This window comes from Theropithecus gelada, chromosome 12 (genome assembly GCF_003255815.1).
Source record: "Theropithecus gelada isolate Dixy chromosome 12, Tgel_1.0, whole genome shotgun sequence".
Lineage (NCBI taxonomy): Eukaryota > Metazoa > Chordata > Mammalia > Primates > Cercopithecidae > Theropithecus > Theropithecus gelada.
Genome location: NC_037680.1, coordinates 89,908,383 through 89,933,558, shown reverse-complemented (window position 1 = coordinate 89,933,558; position 25,176 = coordinate 89,908,383). Strand labels below are relative to the sequence as shown.

General features: G+C 34.7%; 1 protein-coding gene across 3 annotated transcripts in view; it reads right to left on the bottom strand.

Annotated features, from left to right (window-relative positions):
- SPAG16 (sperm associated antigen 16) overlaps nt 1–25,176 on the bottom strand; it is a 1,132,640-nt gene that overhangs the window by 1,097,040 nt on the left and 10,424 nt on the right. The window contains exons 3-7 of one of the 3 annotated variants that reach the window (XM_025405273.1): nt 24,261–24,331; nt 23,237–23,354; nt 23,019–23,114; nt 8,617–8,735; nt 1,474–1,611 (exon numbers count right to left, since the gene is read on the bottom strand). In XM_025405273.1, the coding sequence (XP_025261058.1) occupies nt 1,474–1,611; nt 8,617–8,735; nt 23,019–23,114; nt 23,237–23,257 (374 nt within the window). In that variant the 5' untranslated portion in view covers nt 23,258–23,354; nt 24,261–24,331. The remainder of the gene's footprint in view (nt 1–1,473; nt 1,612–8,616; nt 8,736–23,018; nt 23,115–23,236; nt 23,355–24,260; nt 24,332–25,176) is intronic. The other 2 variants (XM_025405272.1, XM_025405275.1) reach the window with 2 other exon arrangements.

Sequence of the window (25,176 nt, the reverse complement as noted above, 5' to 3'; positions counted from 1 at the left end):
ATCATGTACTCTTGAATGAAAAAAGAACTTACAAAATATGGTATTAGTGCAGTTTATATTTAAAAGTTACTCATAAATATGCATTAATATATATGCATTGAGGAAAGTCAAGGCTGCTATTCAACAAAACGGTAAGTGGCTGGCCCTGGGTGGTGAAATTATGGATAGTTTATGTTTTCTTTTAAAAATATTTTTATTTTTATAGACTTAGGGGTAAAAGTGCAGTTGTTTTACATGGATATATTGCATAGTGATGAATCTGGGCATCTGGTGTACCAATCACCCAAGTAGGGGATATTTTACCCATCCCTTACTTTCCTCCATCTCTCCCACCTTTTAGAGTTTCCAGTATCTATTATTCCATTCTGTATGTCCATATGTACTCATTGCTTAGCTCCTACTTATAAGTGAGAATATGTGGTTTTTGACTTTCTGTTTCTAAGTCATTTCACTAAGAGTGATGGCCTCGAGTTCCATCCATGTTGCTGCAAAAGGCCTGATTTCATTCATTTTTATGGCTGAATAGTATTCCATTGTATATAAATGCCACATTTTTTATCCCATCATCTGCTGATGGACACTTAGGTTGATTCCATGACTTTGTTACTATCAATAGTGCTGCAATAAATGTAAGAGTGTGGGTGGAATTTTTATACAACTGGGTAGATACCCAGTAGTGGAATTGCTGGGCTGAGGTCAAAACCACAATGAGATAGCATCTTTCACCAGCCAGAACAGCTATTATTAAAAAGTCAAAAATAACAGATGTCGGTGAGAATGTGGAGAAAAGAGAACACTCATACATGGTTGGTGGGAATGTAAATTAGTTCAACCTGTATGGAAAACAGTAGATAATTCTCTTTATTTTTTTAATAAACTTTATTTTTAGAGCAGTTTTAACTTCATAGCAAAATTGATTAGAAGATACAGAGATGTCCCATACACCTCCTACTCCCACACATGCACAGCCTTCCCCATTATCAACAGCCCACAACAGACAGGTACATTTGTTAACAACTGATGAACCTACATATCATTGTCACTCAAAGTCCACAGTTTATATTATTCCTTCTGGAGAATTTTCAAATACTGAAACTCCTCTACTAGGAATAAACTAGCATTTTCCTCTTGGCTTTCTATAAATTTAATTATTATTTCAGAAATTAGTCTCTTTACAGGAGAAAATGTTATGAACCATGAAAAGACTATCAAATACATAAGGAAGTGATATAACAAATGTACCATCTCCTAAACAACTCCCTGCATTCCCTTCTTGTTGGTAAGTTACATTATGATAGTTCTGATCATCTGTTTAATTAATTTGGTAGTGAAGCCTCTCACATTTTTTACAACTAGAAAAATCCAGTTTTCCAAAATTAAGGCTCTGGTACATTACATATAATCAACTTCATTCAACTCTTTTTATTTAGTCCAAAAGAAAAATAAGAAAATGTCATTTAAAAAGTAACATACTCAGCTGCTTGTTTGTAGTGCTTCAAATCTTTCTTTAAATTTTTGTTCTCATTTTCCAAAAGCATAAGCTGGGTGTAGACATCTGGAACATTCCCAACAGTTCTAAGTTCAGTCACTCCTTTCTGTATTAATTCATACCTAGGATAAAATCAAACAAAAGGGTTTATGTCATTTCTTTCTGCCAAATTGGCTTAATTTATGTACAATTCAAAAAGTTAAGTCTCAGGGAGTATTATAGTAATTACTTGCAGTGTTACATTTATAAGTTAAAATGTCCAACATTCATGATATATTTTAGAATAAAATATGACTTCTAGGTACCAATGCCATCATGGTATATAAAATATAATAACAGAACATCTCCTATGTTCCAGGCACTGGTCTAGACAACAGTAAAATTGACAAAAATGTCTAAGTCCCTATTTCATGGAGTTTCCATTCTAGTGGTGAGGGTGATGAGTTCTATGAAGTTAAATAAGATGGCGAAAAGATACAGGAAGTGTGAGGTGGAAACACTGATGGCGGTGCTTGTGCTGTTTTACATAGGGTGGGCATGAATGACAAATATGACTGACAAAGTGATACCTGAACAGAGATCTAAAGGAAATGAGGGACTGTATTATGTGGATAGTTGGGAGAGAAGCAGCTAGGCCAGATGGAAAAGTAAATGCAATGGCCCTGAACCAAGGAAGTGCTTGGCAACTACAAGAAACAACAAACAGCCAGGGTACCTGGAGTGCCTGGAACTGAAGCCAACTAAGTGACCAAGGAGAGAGTGGTGAAAGATGAGTCAGGAAAACATCAGGGAGCCATGGTGAGGAAAGCAATTTTACTCTGAATCAGAAGTAAACCATAGGAAGGTTTTGAGACAAGTGACACTGACCAGATTTATGTTTTAAAGGGATTAGTCTAGCAAGCATAGAATCAGAGAGACCAGTTAGCAGGCTATTGCAATAGTCAAGGAGAGAGCATCGTGGCTTGAAGGAAGTTGGTAGCACTGGAGATTATGAGAAGTAAGTACCTTCTAGAAATGCTGTCAGGGTGGGGCCAGCAGGACTATCTGATGGATCAACTGTCAGGTGTTGGTAAATGAGAGAAGGCAAGTGCGACTCCAGGGTTTTAGGCTGAGCAACAGATAGCCATTTATTTACTAAGTGGGGACAAATGCAGGAGGAGCAGAGTGGTTGGAGTAATTAAGGGATTGTTCCATTCGTGTTAAATGTAACATGCCTAGCAGACATTTAAGTGAAAATAAACATTGAGTATACAAATTCAGAGTTCCGGAAAAAAGGGTGGGCAATTTGGTAATCAACATTACAGATACTATTTAAAGTCATGAGACTGAAAGAGACCAGCTAGGCAGTGAGAAATGAAAGTAAAGAAAGAAATGAAGAGGTCCTAGGAGTGAGCCATAAACACTTTACTGCTTCCAAGTTGAGGAGAAAAGAAAACACTACCAAAAAAGACTAAGCAAGAGAGGCCTGTGAAATAGAGGGAGAATCTCAGAGTTGTGCCCGGGGGCAAATGAAGAAAGTGTTCTAAAAAGGAAGAAATGAACAACAGTGACCAATGCTGCCAGGAGTCTGAAAAGAATACTCAGAATCAATCACTGAAGTTGGCACTGTGAACGTCACTATTGAAAAAAAAAAGGAAGTTTTCAATAGAGTCATGGGGACAAAAGACAAACTGAGAGGATGACCGAGAGACTAGGAAATGAGGAAGTGGCAACAAACTTTTTTCAAGGAGATATGCTCTAAAGCAGAGCATAGGGAATCAAGATGAACTTAGAAGAAGATACGAAATCTAGGGTGGTTCTTCTCTTCCTTTTTTAAAATGTGAGATATTATTGTACATCTGTATGCTTATGGGAATGACCCAGCAAAGAGGGAAAAAAACTGACAATAGAGGTAAAAGAGGGATGATTACAAGAGTAGTATCCTTAAGTCAGTGAGAGGGGCTGGTATCAAGCAGACAAGATGAGAGCTGGCTTCCGGTAACATTAGAGTCTGCGAGAGAAGAGAACACTGGAGGCCAGAGGCAGCGGGGTGGTAAAAAGGGAGGTGGGAGAGGTAAAACTTGTATTTTCTCAGTGAAATAAGAAGCAACATCAGAGAATCAATTGTAGATTGTAAATAATTACAATTTTAATCACTGTGTATGGAAATCAATAAAGTTAAAAAAAACCAATTTGAACATAGAAAAATATTTCAAGTAATAAAGTTATTAATAAATCCCTACAAAGCTTGCTCTAGATGAGCTAAATACTGGAGCTAAAAATTATAAATTATCAGTAGTTTCAAAATCATAATTTAATGTTACATATTTATAAAGTCACATATTTTGTGTGATATACGATTTTTTCTAAAAAAAAAGTGCAAGAGGACCCCCCCATAGAATATCCTGAAGATTAAGATAATTGAATCAATATTCCATCATATTTGCCACAATTTATAAAACAGGAAATAAGTATCAATTGAATCACAAATTCAGTACGTCATCTGTACTAGGAATATGATTTATACTTATCTCAGAAGAGAAGACATAGGGATTGATTGAAGTATTAGATCACAAGCTTTTTCTGACCATAAAATTGATTTTCAGCACTTTGCTTTATTTAATGTGGGAAAACCACTAGAGAAATTTTCTATGAGGAAAAAAGTGATTTAATAGTTTTTCCTCTAAATTAAATGCTATAAATAAAATAATATGTGATAAAAGAAGCACAAATCCAAATACAACATTTATTACATAGTATATATCTCAGGATATTCAAAAATTATCAGGTAAATTTTCTGCCATCCATATAAAAATATGAAAGATGACTTTAGGCTCATTTTTAGATAATAATACAAGTAATTAGGAATCTTAATGCACAAACTACAGAAGTATACTTCTCAATAAAATCTGAATTCTCATACATAATATTTTTGTGGTTTGCTTCAGTTTGCATGTATCTGTTCTTTTGTTTTAAGAAATATCCTGACTTTTTATTTCTTTCTTCTTTTTCACTCACTCTTAAAGTAAGACTGAAAAGTGTTCAGGTGGGAAAGAAGACTGCCATAACTATTAAGAGATTTGAAATATAATTTGCTCTCAATGAAATTGCCAATAAATTATCACTAATAAAATTGCATTAATACTCTTAATATTTACCAGGAGATCCATAAACTACTTAGAATTATGTAGAGATGGAGAATATATATGAATTTCAGGGAGAAAGTGCATAGAAATTTCATAAAATTTTGTCTACATACCAAATGCATTTAAGACCCAATGCCATAAATGATGAATATTATGACAGAATTCCAGTAAACATATAAATGGTGTCAGATGAATAAGGATTATTTTTCCCTCATGGTGGCACCCAAGGCATAGGAGGTAAAAGACAGAGGAAAGGTCATCTAGATTATAATCTCCTTATAAGAAGCCTACAATGAGAACTTTTCCCCCATGTTTTCATATTTAGGGAAATATATTACCAACATAGACAAAATTATTTTAATTACTGTACAAACTGAGGATGTTAGAATCCCCAGCACTGTCGTGACTATCACTTAGAACCAGACAGTCCCTCTCAGGAAAAATATAGCACAGTTGAAATGTTTATTACTGGCCCCATGATTCTTCAAACCAATATAGAAAATAGGCACAAATTTGGATTCTAAATTAGTATTTTCTTAAGTCCTTTTAGTATCCAGCCAAACCAAAAGGCACCTTTATTAATTTTTTCCAAGATTCTCTTGTATAATTGCACAATATAGCCTTGTGGTTAGGAGACTGGTCTTTAAGATCAGTATGTTCCTAGGTTGACTCTGCCACTTACTGGCTATGACTTGGTGACACTCACTGAAGAGAGTTCCTAATCTCCCTATCCCCTTTCCTCATCCCTAAAATAGAAATATGGCTGTGGCTACCTGCTCCATACAGTTGTTGGGAGAAGTAAATGAAATAATGCATGAGAATATACTATATCAATAAAAATGATACAAAGTACATTTCTGAGTAATAAGCCTAAGCCTTCACCCTCTTAAATATTTTTAAATCCCTCATATTTAATAAACATGATATTTTGTTTTAAAAATTTTAATACTCACCTAAAAGGTTGCCTTAATATCATAGTACATAAATCTGTGCAGATGTATTTACAGTGGTCAAATTTATCATAATTTAACACAGCAAAAATTAGCTTTTGCTAACTTTTATGTTATGTAGAAGAGTCACTACATTCCTGTGTTTAACTTAATAATGACTAGGGAAAAAATATTCTTATGGGACATATAACAAGAAGCCAAGACCTCACCAATTGAAGAAACAGCAATAAGATTAAATTACAAAGGAACAAATATTTGCGTAGTGTTCACTGGGAGTCATTAATGTATACACAACACCACACATATTTCCTGTACATACTTGGGCAACATAAGGGCTATATCAAGGGTAATTTTAATTCTAGGCTCTGGCTTTAAAACTTAACCATCCCCAGAAAGTTGTAACTGTACTGCTCACATTTAAGTGATTAAATGTTATGATAAATTTTATTGTCTAAAAGCTGTAAAATATATTTCATGCAAATTAATGAAATATACTCTTAATTTGCAAACTCTTCCATTATTACAAAAAAATTAAATTAGTAATTAAGTGTCATAAATAATTGTACTATTACTTTTGATAGCACTTTCATTACCACCCTACCTTCAGTGAAATGGTGCGAACAGGCCAAACTGGAGAGAACCAAGTGTTGAATAGGAAGTAAAAAGGTGAAGAAAGAAAAAAAATTTAAACTTTGTTTTCAAAACATTGGCTGGAAAGGGAAAAACGGTTTAAAAAGAAGTGGTAGTGAAAGGCAAAAAAGAGTAGGAATGTATCTTTAGGGTGAGTAGTTCTGACAATGTTAATAGGGGAACAGTCAGTGTAGGAAGACAGATGGATGACATATGCTCAGGTACAGGTACTGGAATTAGATTACCATATTTTCTCCATTTTAATTTCTTCTTTAATTTCTCACCCCTGAGAAATTATTGTTGTCCATTGATAATTCTAAAATAGGCATACAAATAGAATTGAAGTACTGACTAAACCCGCAATGGAAATTTTTCGTGGTTCATAGAACAAATTCCTACTACATTCTGGCAACTCTTTTCTGTAAAGGGTCAGAGAATAAACTATCTCTGACAAAACTCCAAAACTATCTTTACAGGCCACATCACCCCTGTTGTGACTAATTAACTTTGCTTTTACAGAGTGAAAGTAGCCATATACAATACCTAAAGAAAGGTCATGTCTGTGTTTCAATAAGATTTTATTTTAAAAATCAGGAGGCAGGCCAGATTTGGCCCAAGGATCTTAGTTTTCTAACCCTGGATTTAAAGGATTCATTGCATTTTCCGCTTGAGGAGTGAAAGAACCTATGTCAAATTTTACTGCCCAGTGTTTTGTTTGTTTGCTTATTTTAACAAACTAACAAAGGAAAATCTCTGTTTGGTCATGTTTTGAAAGATTAAGTGAATTCATAGCAATTATATATTCTAAGTGTTTTCTCCTGTGGTAAAAATGATAAAAAATAATACATTTAATTTTCCTATAATTTTACTATGTAGAATAGGTAAAGTTTTCTAATCAAAATAAAAAATGTTTCATATGAAATAAGGTATTCAATACAATGTAATCTCATTGCAAACTGGCAGCTAGGGATAAGGATAAAATTACCTGAACCACAATATTCTAAACTCATAAAGAGATACGTTATACCAATTTTATCTTATGACTAGTATGCCTAGCTTGGGAAGACTTTAAATCCTAATACTAACACTAATCTTAGTTTCCTGAAGTTTCATCTCATGAATTCAAATTGCTAAATCTAAAAGGAAAATATGACAATAGTCACCAGATTGTTAACAGTATACTTGGATCCACACTATTCTAAGACAATCATTTTACACTTTGGACTGGCCCAACATATAAGCATCACATGTCCTAACACACATTGTTGGAAGACAGAAAGTTAAATGAATCATATTAATCTTTCACTTTATTAGCACTGTACATTAATCATCTACCTACTTTTACAAAACATACATTTTCTAGAACATTTGTAATTATATTTCTTAGGGATATTTTTATTAAAAATTATTTAAAATAATTCACATAATTTCTAAATTTAAGAGAAGTAGCATTATTTTTCTTCCACTGAACTTTGTTTTTCTTAGACTGTATTAATGAAAAATAATTCTCATAAAATTTATTAATGTTAGTGTGCAATTTAAAATAATGAAACTGATTGCTCTTACGAGAATGTTATCAGAAGATGAGAACCAAAAAAAGCAAACAATAAAAATTTATACCACAGCTGGATGAGTAAAAATTGCAAATTATCCATACATTGCAAATTTATTTAAAATTAGGAATTAGTCCTAACTATAAACATCTTTAGATATATTAATCCCCTTTTCTAGAATATGCAATAGCTATTAAAGTTCAAATATATTTTCGTATCTAATCATTTAATAAATTTATTTAAACAATGTCAGGAAATGGAAAATATGCCTGGTGACATTATTATTGTACAAAGGAATAAAGGTACAAAGGGTACACCTGCTGATTTTCATAACTAGTTATTAAAATTTTCAATTATAACAAGAAAATCTTGTGTTTAAGTGATATTCAAAATACAATTCCACTTACTTCTAAATGAAGAATATTCCTAGAAATATAATTAATCAGCTATGTGAGTAGAAAAAGACAAGCCATTACACTATAAATAAAACAAGCAAGTAAAGCAGTACTGTTTAGCATAATGTCTAAATACAGGAAATACTCTCAATAATTATTCAAAAATACTAGGAAATGTTTTCATAAAGTATCTTTGTGTTTTATAACTCCAGGAGATATTCAAGTTTCTTGATTTTTTGAAAATTACTTAAACTTAAATATTTGGGAAAGATGTTTAATAAAAATGTCTTTGCAATTGCTATTCTGGGGGGGGGGGGTGTGTGTGTGTGTGTGTGTTGTGGTTTCAGGGCTGGAGATGGGAAAAGTTTCTAGTCATTTTTCATAGGCTGAGTCATTTCAAAGTCAAGACACTTAAAAGTGTACAAGTTAAATGTTAGAATTTTAAGAGAACTATTTATCTACATAATTGTTTACCATTCAGACTGAAAGCAATCAAGAGTTCTGGTCATTCCCATTTTGATCAAGAAATTGCAGAGAAAGTCTTCTATTACTTCAGGTACTGCAGGCTTTGAAGGAAGAACTGTTTTCCATTCCTGAAATTTAAATGTGCATTTATTTATTTTGAAAACATCAGAGCATTAATTAACGATATAGATAAGACTTCAATTCATTCATTCATCCATTCATTTTTTTTCAACAACGTTTGTTGACTGTTATATGCCAGGAACCATTAATATTTTAATTACTGGGGATAAAGCAGATGAAAGCAAACAAATCTCTATCCTCATATCTATTAGTCAAGTGGATGGAGGCAGAATATGAGTAACTAAATAAAAAACATATACTATGATAGATGATACTAAGTACCTTGGGGTGGGGAGAAAGTAGAGGATTTAAGATAGAACCAGGTGTAGGACAAGTATTCATGTGAAGCTGGGTTGCTACGTATTTAGGGTGGTGAAGATGTCACTGATAAAACTGTTATCTTAGCATAAATCTAGACAAAGAGGCAGAATGTCTTATGTTCTGGTTTGTATCTGCATCAGTAAGTGCAAAGGCCCTGCAGCAGGAGTGTGACTGGATTGCCTAAAGGATAGTAAGAAGGTAGGTTTGCCCTTTCAATAGCACATAGCATGTTAACCAAAAAAAAGAAAAAAGAATGCATGGACCTTTTAATCCTTTTAATTATCATTTTAAAAGAAATATAATAATTTTAGTACCATGACTTTTAGAAACACTATGGAGGAAATAATTACTGACAAAAGGAGCTTACACTACTATTCCATATGGAAGTCAGTCAGTCTATCAACTAGATCAGGAGTTAGCTAACAGTTCTTACAAATAAAGTTTGTTAGAGCACAGCATGCCCATGCCCATTTGTTTACATATTATGTTTGGATGCATTTGCACTACATGAGACAGTTGACTAGTAGCCACAGAGTCCTTATGGCCCTCAAAACCTAAAGTACAAGTTGAGCAATCCCTAATCCAAAAATCCAAAATCTGAAATGCTCCAATAGCCACAAATTTTGAAGCACCAACGTGACACCACAGGTAAAAATTTCCACATGCAAGTACTTAACACAAACTTTGTTTTATATACAAAATTATTTAAAATACTGTATAAAATTACCTTCAGGCTATGTGTAAAAGGTGTATATGAAACATAAATGAATTTCATGTTTAGAACTGGGTCCCAGTCCCAAGAGATCTTAGTGTATATGTGAAACTAAATAATCCAAACCTAAAGCTTTTGGAACTTTATATTTATTAAGGCTTGAGAGGAATGGGATTATGTGGCCTGAGCCACATAGCATGCAGCTGCAACTTCTGCTTTTTTGATTATAGATTAAATGTCTTCATTATTGTCCTAAAAATGATTAGGAAAGATGGAATACCACCAGAGATCAGACCCCTTTAGAACACTGCCCTTCCTTGCAAAATGTCGAAGCAATCTTCCTTGGAATGCAGCAAGCTGTAATCAATCAAATCGTTACAAACTACGTAATGACCTTGTATGGAAAATGTTGCAAACCTGTTAACTTCTGTTTCTGCCTATATAAGTGAAAACTTAACTTCCCCACTTTGGAATGCTCACTCATTCTATTGGAGACTGTGTTTCCCAGGTGGCTATCCTCAAGCTTTGCACTTGAAAAATACTAAACCATATTTTCCAAATGTCATTATCATTGATACATATTTGCAAATATTCCAATATCTGAAAAAAAAATCCAAAATCTGAAACACTCTGGTCCTAAGCCTTTTGGATTTGAGTATCTTTTGGATAAAAGATACTCAAACTGTATGTAGTACTCTGACAGAACATCTTAGCAGACGTAAAACTAGAAAATGAAGACATTTCAGCAATCAACAAATGAAACTGGTACAGCCATAAAAACTATCATATCATGTAAGTCAGGTACAAAATAAATCAAATAATTGGTAGTTTCCTAAAAATACCAAGGAATAGGGAATACTAATTCTATTTTACAGAATGAAGTGCTGCTCAATAAAAATAAAATTAAAAAAAAAAAAGAATCATCATCTCTTGAGTGCTGTCATTTTCTTCATATTGGCAAGAAGTCACTAATTTGTTTGCTGACCATTTGAATAAGCAGATCTATTCTCACCCACAGAAACTCAGCAGCAGGTTTTCCTTTCGCCTTCTCTTTCCCAAGCTGGTAATGGTTATATAACAGGTTACACAGAATATACAGAATATTTACATAGAAATCCAATGAAGAAAGAGGATCTTTGCTACCCCAAAAATTCTTTCCAAAAGTGCTATATATAATTCAACACTGATGTTTATTACTGATAGCTGCTATGATATTCACAATAGTGGTGAGATGAGGCAAATTTGGGGGCTACAGAAAATCCTGACAAATGGGTAGAGTGTAAAATTACATTTGTAAAGTTCAAGCAGAATAATTTGGAAGGAGGCAGTACAAGATGGCTGAATAGAAGCCTCCGATCATTAACCCTGCAGGGACACCAAACTGAAGAAGTATTCACACAAAAAGGCAACTTCATAAGAACCAAAAATCAAGTGAGTAATCACAATACCAGGCTTTAACTTCATATCGCTGAAAGAGGCACTGAAGAAGGCAGAAAAGACAGTCTGGAGTTGCTGACACCACACCTCCCCCATACCCTGGCAGTGGCCAAGTGGCATGGAGATAAAATCTCTGTCCTGTGGGAGGAAGACTTCAGTGATTATGGAATCTTTTACATTAGAAAATAGTGCTGCATCATCATGGCAGAAAGCAACACCAGGCAGAACTCAGCCATTACCCACAGAGGGAGCATTTAAACCAGCCTTAGCAAGAGGGGATTTGCCCATCCCAGCAGTCAGAACCTAGTTCCAGAAAGCCTCACCACCACGGGCTAAAGGGTTCTGGGGTACTAAATAAACCTGAAAGGCAGTCTACACCACAAAGACTGTAATTCTTTGGGAAATTCTGATGCTATGCTGGGCTCAGAGCCAGTGGACTTAAGGAGCACATGACTTAGTGAGATAACAGCCAGGGCAATCAAGTGAGGCTTGTGCCACACCTCCCCTGACCCCGGGCAGTGCAGCTCACAACTCCAGGAGAGACTCCTTCCTTCCACTTGAGGAGAGAAGAGTAAAGAGAACTTTGTCTTGCAATATAGATACCAGCTCAGCAACAGTAGGGTAGGGCACCAAGCAGGGTCCTGAGGCCTCCATTCTAGGCCCTAGCTCCCAGACAACATTTCTAGAAACTCCTTGAGCCAAAAGGGAACCCACCACCTTGAAAGGAAGAACCCAGTCCAGGCAGGATTTATGACTTGCTGACTAAAGAGTCCTTGGGTCCTAAATAATCAGCAACAGTAGCCAGGCACTACTTGCCGTGGGTCGTGAATGAGACTCAAGAGACAAGCTGGCTGCAGGTGTGAACTAGCACATACAGAGAGGTGTGGTGGCCATGGGAAGAGATTCTTTCTGCTTGAGAAAAAGAAATGAAAGAGTAAAGGAGACTTTCTTTTGCAGATTAAGTACCAGCTTGGCCCTAGTTGGGTAGAACACCAAGCGGGCCCTTTGAGGTCCCTGAATGCAGGCTTTTGCATTCAAATGGAATTTCTGGACCTGCCCTGGGCCAGAGGGCAGACTACTGTCCTGAAGGGAGAGTTCCAGGTTTGGCAGCTTCAACCACAAGCTGACTGAAGAGTCCTTGGCCCTTGAGTGAACATTGGTGGTAGCCAGGCTGTATTTGCAATGGGCCCACGCTGGTGGTAGACTTCCCTGATTGTGGAAAGGGGAGAGTGGGAAGAACTTTGTCTTGAGGGTTGGGAGCTAGTTCAGCTGCAGTAGAATACAGCACCAGGTAGATTCTTAAGATTAACAAATCAGGCACTGGCTCCTAGACAGCATCTCTGAATGCACCTAGGCTGGGTGAAACTTGCCACTCTGAAGGAAAGAACACAAGCCTGGCCACCTGCTGACTGTAGAGCCTTAGGGCCTTGAGTGAACAAAGGAGTTACCCAGGCAGTGATTTACAGTGAATGGGCCTTGGGGAAGACTCAGTGTTGTGCTGGCTTCAGGTCAGACCCAGCACAGTCTCAGTGGTAGTGACCACAGGGGTGGCTTCTATCAACCCTGCTCCAGCTCCAGGCAGCTCTACACAGAGAGGGAAACACCCATGTTTTGGGGGGAAGTAAAGGAAAAGTCTGTACCTGGTAATCTAGAGAATTCTTCCTGATCTTATCCAAGACAACTTAGCCAGTACCTCTAAAAGACTGCAAAAGCCACAACATTACTGAGATTGGAGTGACCCCTAATGAAGATACAGCAGCAGTGACCAAAAACTTAGATCACAACACCCAAGTCCCCTCAAATACCTGGAATGCCTTCCCAAGAAGGATGCGGAGCCCCGAATGTGAAGACTACAATAAAATACCTAACTCTTCAATACCTAGACAATGATGAACATCCACAAGCATCCACAGCATTTCCATCCAGGAAAACATGACCTCACCAAACAAACTAAATAAGGTACCAAAGACCAATTGTGGAGAGACAGAGATGTGCAACCTTTCAGACAGATAATTTAAAATAGTTGTTTTGAGGAAACTCAAAGAAATTCAAGATACCACAGAGAAGGAATTAATAATTCTATCAGACAAATTTAATGAAGAGACTGAAAAAAATTAAAAAGAATCAAGCAGAAATTCTGGAGTTGAAAATTCAACTGACAAACTGAAGAATGCATAAAAGCCTCCTGCCAACAGAATTGACCAAGCAGAATAAAGTATTAGTGGGCTTGAAGACAGGCTATTTGAAAATACAGTCAGAGAAAGAAAAAAGAGTAAAACAGAATGAAACATGCCTATGAGATCTACAAAAATAGCCTCAAAAGGGCAAATCTAAGAGTTATTGGCCTTAAAGAAAAGGTAGAGGCAGGGATGGAGTAAGAGGGAGGGAGGTAAACAGGAGGCAAACAGGAGGTAGAGAAAGACATAAGGGTAGAAAGTTTATTCAAAGGGATAACATCAGAGAACATACCAAACCTAGAAAAGATATCAGTATTCAAGTACAAGAAGATTATAGAAAACCAAGCAGATTTAATCCAAAGAAGACTACTTCAAAGCATTTAATAATCAAATTCCCAAAGGTCACTAATAAAGAAAGGATCTTAAAAGCAGCAAGAGAAAAGAAACAACATATATAGCTCCAATATGTCTGACAGCAGACTTTTCAGTGGAAACTTTACAGGATAGGAGACAATGGTATGGCATGTTTAAAGTTATGATGGAAAAAAAAAAAACTTGTATCGTAAAATAGTATATCCAGTGAAATTATCCTTCAAACCTCAAATATCCATGAAGGAAAAATAAAGATTCTCCCAGGCAAACAAAAGGGAAGGGATTTTATCAACACCAGACCTGTCCTACAAGAAATACTAAAAGGAGTTCTTCAGTTTGGAAGAAAAAGATGTTAATGAACAAGAAAAAAGCATCTGAAGGTACAAAACTCACTGGTAATAGTAAGCACACAAACACAGAACATTATAACACTGTAATGGCGGTATGTAAACTACTCATACCTTAATAGAGAGACTAAAAGGTGAACTGATCAAATAAAAAGTACAACAACATCGAAATATAGGTAGTGCAATAAGATATAAATAGAAATAATAAAACCTTAAAAAGCAGAAGGATTAAGTTAAAGTGGAGACTTTTCAGTAGTTTTCTCTTTGCTTTTTTTGTTTGTTTATGTAATAAATGCTAAGTTGTCATCAGCTTAAAATAATGAGTTATCAAATCGTATTTGCAAGCTTCACGGTAACCTCAAATCAAAAAACATACAACAGATACACAAAAAATAAAAAGCAAGAAATTGAATCATACCACCAATAATCTTCACTAAATGGAAGACAGGAATTAAGAAGAAAGAGAAGACCACAGAACAACCAGAAAACAAGCAACAAAATGGCAGGTGCTTCCTCCTTACTTATCAGTAATAACACTGAATATAAATGGACTAAAACCACCTCCAATAAAAAGACATGGAGTGACTGAATGGATGAAAAATTAAGACCTAATGATCTGTTGTCTACAAGAAACACACTGCACCTCTAAAACTGAAAATAAGCAACTGAAAATAAAAGAATGGAAAAGATATTCCATGCAAATGAAAACCAAAAAGGGGCAGGAGTAGCTATACTTATATTGGACAAAAGAGATTTCAGACAAAAACTACAAAAAGAGACAAGAAAGTCATTATGTAATGATAAAGGGGCCAATTCAGCAAGAAATTATAACAGTTGTAAATATATATGCACCCAACTGTGGAGCATCCAGATATATAAAGCAAATACTATTAGAGCCAAAGAGAGAGAGATGGACCTCAATACAATAATAGCTGGAAATTTGAAGACCCCATTTTCAGCATTGGACAGATCATCAAGACAGAAAATCATCAAAGACACATCAGACTTAATCTGCACTACAGACCAAATGAACGAAATAGCTATTTCACACAACATTTCTTCCAGTGACTGCAGAATACACATTCTTCTCCTTATCACATGCATCATTCTCAAGAACAGACTATCTCTATCCTTGGGATATATATGGCCTGGCATATCGGGCCACAAAACAAATCTTAAAAAATAAAAAAAATTTAAAACCCTGAAATTATGTCAAGTATCATCTCTGACTACAATAAAACAAATTTAAAAATCAGTAACAGGAGGAATTTTGGAAACTACACAAACACATGGAAATTAAACATGCTCCTGAATGAGAAAAGCAAAGAGGAAATTGAAAAATTTCTTGAAACAAATGATGGTGGAAACACAACATACCAAAACCTATGAAATACAGTGAAAGCAGTATTAACAGGTAATTTTTTAGCCATAAAGTGCCTGCCAATGTCCTCAAGTCCCTGTATGGGCGCCACTTTGCCACCTGCATGGACCTTGGGGGACTGAACAAAGGATGATGAACACAGGAATAAAGAAAAAGACAAAAGAGTATATTTGGAAGAAGGGTCGGGGCCTCCTTGCTTCCAGTGAACAAGGGCCCTGAGCTTTTTCAGTCCTCCATATTTATTAGGTAAAAGAGATAGTGAGAAGAAGGGGTGACTGTCGGGTGACTGTCGGTCAGCAGTCTGATTTACAGCAGTCTTACAAGGTTGCATTCTTCAAACAATAGGCTCTAGATGTCCCAGTAGATAACCTCAAGGAGCACAGCGCCAGGGAGTGATTGCTTTCAGCAAACCTTCTGGTGGTAGGCACAGTCACAAGTTTGCCCATATCCTGCATTCATGACAAATAGTTTGTTGTTTGATCAAATACCCTCCCCACTGGAATGTTGAGTTTGTCATGATCCCTTTGCTGGCTCTCTACAAGTGCCTATATCAATAATAAACAAAAACTTTAAATAAATTACCTAATGAGTCATTTTAAAGAACTAGCAAAGCAAGAGTAAATAAAACCTAATAAATATAAGAAAAATAGTAAACATCAGAGCAGAAATAAATGAAATTAAAATGAACAATACAAAAGATCAATAAAACGCATGTTGGTTTTTTGAAAAGATAAACAAAATTGACAAAACATTAGCCAAAAAAAATTTTTTTTAAGTAGACTCAAATAAATACAATTAAGAGGAAAAAGGAGACATCACAACCAATACCAAAGAAATTTTCAAGGATCATTGGAGGCTACAATGAGCAACTACATGCCAGTAAATTGGAAAGCCTAGAAGAAATGGATAAATTCCTGGACACATACAACCTACCAAAGTTGTAACATGAAGAAATCCAAAAGCCAAACAGACCAATAACAAGTAACAAGATTGATGCCATAATAAAAACGCTCCCAGCAAAGGAAAGCTCAGGACACAATGGCTTCACTGCTGAATTGTATCAAACATTTAAAAAAGAACTAATTCCACCCCTACTCAAACTATTCTAAAAAACAGAAGAAAAGGGAATTATTCAAAGCTCATTCTATGAGGCAAGTATTACCCTGATATCAAGGCCAAAGACATGTGAATAAAAGAAAACTACAGGCCAATATTCCTGATGAACACAGATGCAAAAATCCTCAACACCATATTAGCCAATTTAATTCAACAACACATTAAAAAGGTCATTCATCATGACCAAGTGGGATCCATCCTTGGAAAGCAAGGATGGTTCAACTTACTCAACTCTATCAATGTGATACATTGTAACAAAAGAATGAACATCAAAAATCATTATTATCCTTTCAATTGATGCTGAAAAAAAGCATTTAATAAAATTCAACATCTCTTCATGATAGAAACCCTCAAAAAACATGAAGGTAGAAGAAACATACCTCAACACAGTAAAAGCCATATATGACAGACCCACAGCTAGTATCACACTGAATGGGGAAAACCTGAAAGCCTTTCCTTCAAGATCTGAAACATAACAAGGATGCCCATTGTCACCACTATTACTCAACATAGTACTGGAAGTCCTAGGTAGAGTAATCTGACAAAAGAAGGAAATAAAGGGCATCCAAATCAGAAAGGAAGAAGTCAAATTATCCTTGTTTGCAAATGCTATGATATTATACTGGAAAAAAACCTAAAGTATTCACCAAAAAAACAATTAGGACTGATAAATTTAGTAAAGCTGCAGAATATGAAATCAGCATACCAAAATCAGTAGCATTTCTACATGCCAACAGTTAACAATCTGATAAAGAAATGAAGAAAGAAATCACATTTACAAATAGCTACAAATAAAATACCTAAGAGTTAACTTAACCAATCAAGTGAGATATCTCTACAATGAAAGCTATAATATACTGATGAAAGAAATTGAAAAACAAACAACAAAATGGAAACACAGTCCATGTTCATGGATTAGAAGAATCAATATTGCCAAAATGTCAATACTACGCATCTCCCATGTACCATGACATCTCCCATGTACCATGAAAGATGCTGGGAATTAAATATGAATGAGACACAGTTCTGTCTCGAGAAACTGAAAAGCTCATTTAGTAAAAACAAAACATTATAATACAGAAGCTCTTTTGTTACAAATTTTGATGACAGAATTCTACTTATGTATCCACAGATATCATACATGCAACCATTATGTATGCGTAAGAAACTTAAGTTGCACTTTTATCCCTATTATACATTATATACAACTCTCATTATGGCTTTTAACTTAATTACAAGGTTAACAAAACACCACAAAATAAGCACAAAAAAGTAAGCAATCTACAAACTAGCAAAACATGGTCTCACTTTGCAAACTGCTGAATGATCAAACATTACTCTAGTCACATGTGACCCAAAAATCTGTTGAGGACAAATAATGGTAGCTCTAGCACATAGCTTCATTTTGTCTATGAACATTCTAAAGCTGACATTTCCTAACAGAGAGGTTTCTATAGTGTGTTATGATTGCAACAATAGAAATCTGCTAGGTGACGTGATACACAATGGAGAAGAGTATTTCCCTTGCCTTAGATAGGTGAATGAAGGCTTTGTTAAGGAGACTGTTAGGTTGAACTTTACAGACAATGAGGAAATACAACAGATAAAGAAAGATAAACCAATATTCAAGGCAATAAAACATCTGAGGCAAAAACAAGGGTGACGATTCAATCCATTAAGGCTCAGGGTCTTATGGAGAAAGGACCAAAGATAAAATGGAAAAGCTAAACAGGAAGCATATCAAGAAAGCAAAGGTAGGTGGAAGGGTAGACACCCAATGTGTCTTAATGTGAATTTACGGAGAGGGGAGATAAATTGAAATTTGCATTAGACACATCTTTTAGGTGGGAATAGAAGGAAGCATAGTACCAGCAGCATGCAGTAGTTCAGATGAGAGAAGAAAGAAGGTAGCTTTAAGGTAGACTAAGTGAGGATGAAGGTAAAGAGAAGGATATGAAAGATGTTGGGGACATAAAACTTTCCAGACTTAAGAACTAATTAAATGTTGAATTGCAAGAAGTGCTAAACCACATATTAAAATCAAGTATCTTGACAAATTTTGAACTGTTTTAATGTGAGTTCCTTTCACAATTTTAGTTGACCAGTGAGACCCAAAAAAATAAACAATGAAATCCAAGTGGTCTTAAAACTTAAATGTTACCTTATTTGGGGCTTCATTTCATCAACTCCTTAATTCACATTAAGTCAAATATATTGGCTTGGATAATCTGCAGACCTGGCTTTGAGTACAAGGAGCCTGGGTCTCTAACTAAAATTAAGTGTGTACATGAAGAGAATGCGAATTCAATAATGACAAACAGCTCTTTTTCTTGGGACCTAGCAATTGAGTCTATAAAAGTAATGAAAATTGTTTCAAAATTCAATCCATTAACATTATGATATGTGAGAGTTAACATAATGGTATAGGTTGGTGCAAAAGTAATTGTGTTTTTTTTTCGTTAAAAGTAATGGTAAAACCGCAATTACTTTTGCACCAACCTAATATTAATCCCTTGTGAGATTAAGATCAAAATAAAAGGAATACAAATTTACTAATCCTAGACTATATTTTGGTATATTAACATAATAGCAAGAAAACATTTTATATTAATTCTTAACATATTTGAAAATTTCTGAGAATAGAAATCTATAAAATGTCTCAAACTTTATGTTCTCACAACACTTTTATACTATTAAAAATTACTGAGTACTCCAGACAGCACTTATTTATCTGAGTTATACCTATCAAGAATTACATATTAGATATTAAATTTTAAAATATTCATTTATTTACTTTAACTATAACAAAACTTCTACACAGATAACATAGACAGATTTTTTTAAATAAAAACTACATTTTCCAAAACAGAAAAAGAACTAATGAGAAGAGTGGCACTGTTACAAATTTTTACAAATCTTTTTAATGTCTAGAGGAACAGCTAGATCCCCATATTTGTTTCTGCATTTCACCTGTTGTGGTATGTTGTCTCAGTTGAGCTATATGAAGAGAATCCTCCAGCAGGTGAGTAGTTGGAAAATGAAAGACAACATAAACTCCCTAAAAGGGGTCCTGGGGACCCCAAAAGATCTCCCACATACTTTGAGAACTATTGATACATATGGTAAAGAACATTATCACTTGGGTTAGTCATCAATTAGTCTTCTCCAAAACTAGTTAAGTATTCCAAAGAAATTCCATAAATTCTACTTAAATTCTCAGAGGAGGGGCCGGGCACGGTGGCTCACGCCTGTAATCCCAGCACTTTGGGAGGCCGAGGCGGGCGGATCACAAGGTCAGGAGATCGAGACCACAGTGAAACCCCGTCTCTACTAAAAATACAAAAAATTAGCCGGGCGCGGTGGTGGGCGCCTGTAGTCCCAGCTACTCAGGAGGCTGAGGCAGGAGAATGGCGTGAACCCAGGAGGCGGAGCTTGCAGTGAGCCGAGATCGCGCCACTGCACTCCAGCCTGGGCGACAGCGCGAGACTCCGTCTCAAAAAAAAAAAAAAAAAAAATTCTCAGAGGAGGAAGAAGAGGAAGAAAAGGAGGAGGGGGAAAAAGAGAAGGAAGAGGAGGAAAAGGGGCAGCAGGAGGAGGAAAAGCATCAGGGAATTGAACAATTATACGACTTGTGTGTCTTGCTACTGTCATAAAGATCAAAATTCTACATTTATAAAAATTAGAAGTCATTACGGAATTATAGCAGTATAAAGGACCTCTGAGACTGCACCTTCAAAATTAACAGAATAAAATATCAATAACCAAAGAGGCTAAAGAATTATCCAAAAAAATGGCAAAAATACACTTATAAAAAGGCTCAGAGTCTAGAAGGGGAGACCCAGCTTAAACGTAAGTGGACCTTTCTTTTCATATATTTACATACAAATATCCCTAATACACACAGACACACAGACACAATCTGAGGAACATATACATAGTCCTATCTTTACTTGTATTCATACTTGTAAAATGCTTCAATTTCAAGAAACAACTGATAGTATAACCAAACTACACAATTGTTACAGATTAATAACATTTCCTATCTTCTCAATATTTTTCAAGAATAACTTTAAATATAATGAAAATACATTTAATTCAGAATTCAGATCACTGAACCTACCAAGAAAACGGATAGTATCAAATACATGATTTAAAATTTATAAAGCAAACCATGCAATCAGTTCTCAAATATTTAATCTATACTACCCATGTTTAAAGGAAATCATAAGAACTTGGCCCAGCGCGGTGGCTCACGCCCGTAATCCCAGTACTTTGGGAGGCGAAGGCAGGCAGATCACAAGGTCAGGAGATCGAGACCATCCTGGCTAACACAGTGAAACCCCGTCTCTACCAAAAATACAAAAAAAGTTTAGCTGGGCGTGGTGGTGGGCACCTGTAGTCCCAGCTACTCGGGAAGCGGAGCTTGCAGTGAGCCAAGACTGCACCACTGGACTACTCCAGCAGGGCGACAGAGCGAGACTCCATCTCAAAAAAAAAAAAAAAAAAAGGAAATCATAAGAACTTATTTAAATGTCAACTATTCAATAAGTCATTTTTGTTAATATTTTAACAAATAAGACAATTTACATTATTTCAACTTAACTTTCCTAATAGTATCATAATCTTTTACTTGCAATCTTCAATGAAAATTTTAAGAGGTCTGTACATAGAGATTACTGTATCCTTTAACATAGAAGAAAATATATCTTGTTTATGAATATATATAATATCAGAACAAAAAACTGCTTAAACAAGCAATAAGTATTCTTTAAAACAGAAAGTCCATAGCACAATTCAAATTGCTGAAGATTAAAATATTTAGAAATAAAAAGCAAATTAAAAAATATAACATATGCTTATGACAAAATAAATCCATATTTAATTTTAACAGCTTAAGGACAACTTCTGTGAATTTTCAGCATAATACTGTTCCTCCAAAGAATTTTGTAAAGTGAGGTAAAAAGAAGCTAAATGAGAGTCAATCAGCTATAGGCATTCCAGAAATCAAGAATGTTAACTCATGTGAGGTTATGATAAAGAAAAGCTTCCAATAAATTGATAAAAGAGGAATTACTGATATTTGGCTCAGAAGATACAACAGCTACTACAATGGATTTCTTCCTCAACTGCCCTCTGATTTATCTTTGCACTATAAACACTTTCGAGCATGATAGCCGAAAGAAGCAATTACAGTTTTGTTCATAGTTTTTTCATTCAATGATTCATTTATTCATTCTCTTATTTAACTGCTATTTATTTAGTGCCAACTATGTGCCAAGCTCTGTATTAGCCATATGTACTTTACCAAATACCAATACAAATGAGCAGTACATAATTTGTCAAAATCCTTAGTGATGTGAAGCAAGAGGATGATGAGAAGTGAATAAACATATCAGTTGCACATCACTGAAAATGCTATTCCTACATTTTAAAACTATTCCTACAAATTATTGCTTTGAGATATCCAACAGACTAATAAGTCTATGTAATAGACTTCACTTTGTGTCTACCAAGAAGAAGCTATGTCCATGGGATGCATTAGAGAACATCATTTACTGTGAGCTGTAGCCCTCCATTTACAACAGAATGCAATTAATTCTGGCCTGAAAAAATCTTCCTCTAGAGCTTTTATTCCAATTTTGAGTGGACAGACATTTTGAAAAGGAGTTATTGGACTTCTAGATTGAAGAAGTCTACAGAATATGGAAAGAATGACATGGTATAATCTGCAGTAAAGTCTCACATACAATTCCACACTAAGGAAGGCAAATCTGCAACCAAAAAGGAGTTTCACAAATTCCTTCACATTTCTCAGTAGTAAAGGGGTTAATCACTGAAAGCAAGCATCCTTCTTAATGTTGTACAAAATAAAACATTAAAAAAAATATTTTTGCCATCATATTAAATGGTTCAAAATTTTAATGAGTTTTCAATTTTAGAGGAATGCCATCAGTTTTACGCACTTTTAGCTCATTGTATTATAATCAAAAGACATCCCCCACCACATTCTTTAACATAATTAGTTCATAAGCCTCGCAAGAAAAAGTCATAATATAAGTATTCCTTGTAAGATTAATACTTTCATTTAAAAAAACACAAAATGTTTACAAAACAGACTGTAGAACTTGTATATGATACTAAATTCTAAACATAAATGTTAAAAATTCTTGGTTTATCCTCCAGTGAGATTAATCAGAGTTCGGAGAGAAGGTGTCACTTGATACAAAGTCATGCAAGAGTGACCATGATGTGGAGAATGGCAATCCAAAAAAGAGTAAATATGACTGCTTATCTTAAAGTGAAGGCTTGATCACAAATATACAGAAATGAAAATGATACAACCTAGGACTGGTAAGTATTTACATTTAAAAAACTTTCCAAACTTCATACTGCTAAACTATAGACTACGCTAGTGTTCAAATTCTCACCAAAATTTCAGTATCTGTAGCCTGTTCTTGGGCCATCTGAATTGCTTTTGCCAGATCTTCTTCACCTTCTGGGATGCTAAAATTATCATCTGGTATCTAGTTCACAGAGGAAGAGAAGGATGGGAAAAGTGAGCAGAAATATAAAATATTTTATTTCACTTTAGAAATAATTTTTCTTCACAAATCAAAGGATCAAAGAAATACTTTATGTAAAACACCATGTCATTCTGAAGATCCATGAAAAATGAATAACTGCTTTCTTCTGACTTCCTTGTAAATGTCAATAAGTGTCACTTCTAATAAATTCAAGGTTAGTTTGTGGGCAACTGCTTTTATCTATAATAGAAAATACAATCTAATAATTCTGCTGAAAAAATAATAAGGCTATCTAAATATCACCATTCTCTCCCCATCCCAAGTGCCCTCCGCCATCACTTTTTCATAACTACTAGCAACTGAAAATCTCTGGTTTATTAAAAAATAAAACTCACTGAGCATTAAAATCTTGAAAGGATGTGATGGATTGTAATTATATTAATGACAGTTAAGACTTAACACAAGCTTCTTATGTACTGATCACTGGTTTAGGCCCTTTACATTTATTAACTCAATCAGGAACTTCATGTGGTACATATAATCTCCATTTCACCAGTAATAAGCCTGTCTCCAATCTTCATTCCATCTCTTGCTCACCCAGGCTCGCCAGGCTTATTTCCACACAGTTTCATTCACAGCCTCTGTCATCTACCAGTGATTTTATCCTCCAAGTGTCCAAAGTAATGATAGGTCTCGGGAACAAAGAATTAAAGGAAAGCTTTGAGATAGGAACCACATTAGACAGAAGTACAGTTAAGCTGAAGGGATGCATAAGGCCTGAGCTCCAACTGGGCAGTGGGAATCTAGGAATCCTTGACAAGAGCAAACTGGATGACAGGAAGGAAGTGCCTCCTGAACAGAGATAACAGTTTATGGTAGGAATCTACAGGCAATAAGGAGCTGAACCTGAAGGACAGTTAACAGGAAAATCAAAAAAATCAGATATATTATCCAATTTAAATGTTTAAATAGAATTTTCACATCTCATTCTTAATCAGCTGATACAAGCTAAATTCAGTTGAAAAACTAGTATCTCTTAACAAAAAAAAAAAAATGGTTCTTACCTGTTTCAGAAAATAAAATGAGTACTTCATGAGAATGACTGCAAAAAATTTACAGAATAAACACCTAAAATTAACATGTTACCTCTTCATATTCATAGTCATCTTCAGACGTTTCAGTTATGGTGACCTCTGAATATCTTGTCAAGTTTTAATCTCAAAAAATATAGAATAAAATTATTACACAAAAATTGATTTGACCTTCAAATATAGTATTGGATTCAACTATCTCACCAGGAAGTTGGTAAATATATGTAATTTAATCTCCAAAAAATTTGTCTTCCTCATATAGCCTATAAATCTAGATATTTTAAAACAAAATACTTCATTATTTTTTACAACTCAAATCCATGAAAACCTACATTTCTATCTGTCTGTCTGACTGTTTTCTATCTATCTAATGATTTTCAACTTGATTCTATCAAGGCTTATGAAAATACATATATCATAAGGTAGCGTGAATTAGAAAGAGATAAGAAAAAACAGTAAATTTCTCAAATTCAATCTAAACCACAATGAATTTTCCAGAGCTCCTGAGTTAACCATTCACAGTACGTGAATAAAATGCGACTTTATTTGGTTTAAAGTATTGTGAATGAACAAAACAAATGCACACCAATATTTAAGTAAAGAACACATATCAATATTTTTATCAATAAAATTTAACTTTTCCATATATCTCCATTTTTAAATTATCTTTATAGGAAAGATAACTTAATTTTTAAGTGAATATAAAGTATACAGCCATCATAATTCAAAATTTCATAAATACTGAAGAAATTAAATATCAATGGAAATGATTCTAACATAAAATAATTCTATGAGAATTGCTTTAAGACTTTCAAAAATTGTAAGTTACTCTAATTACATATGAAAACTTCAAGACAATATTTTATGTTAAATCATAGCGCACACCATCAATGCTTGTTGTTGTTGTCGTTGTTGTTAGGTTTACATTTTTTTTTATGACACTGACTTGGTTATGCCAAGTTTAAAATGTG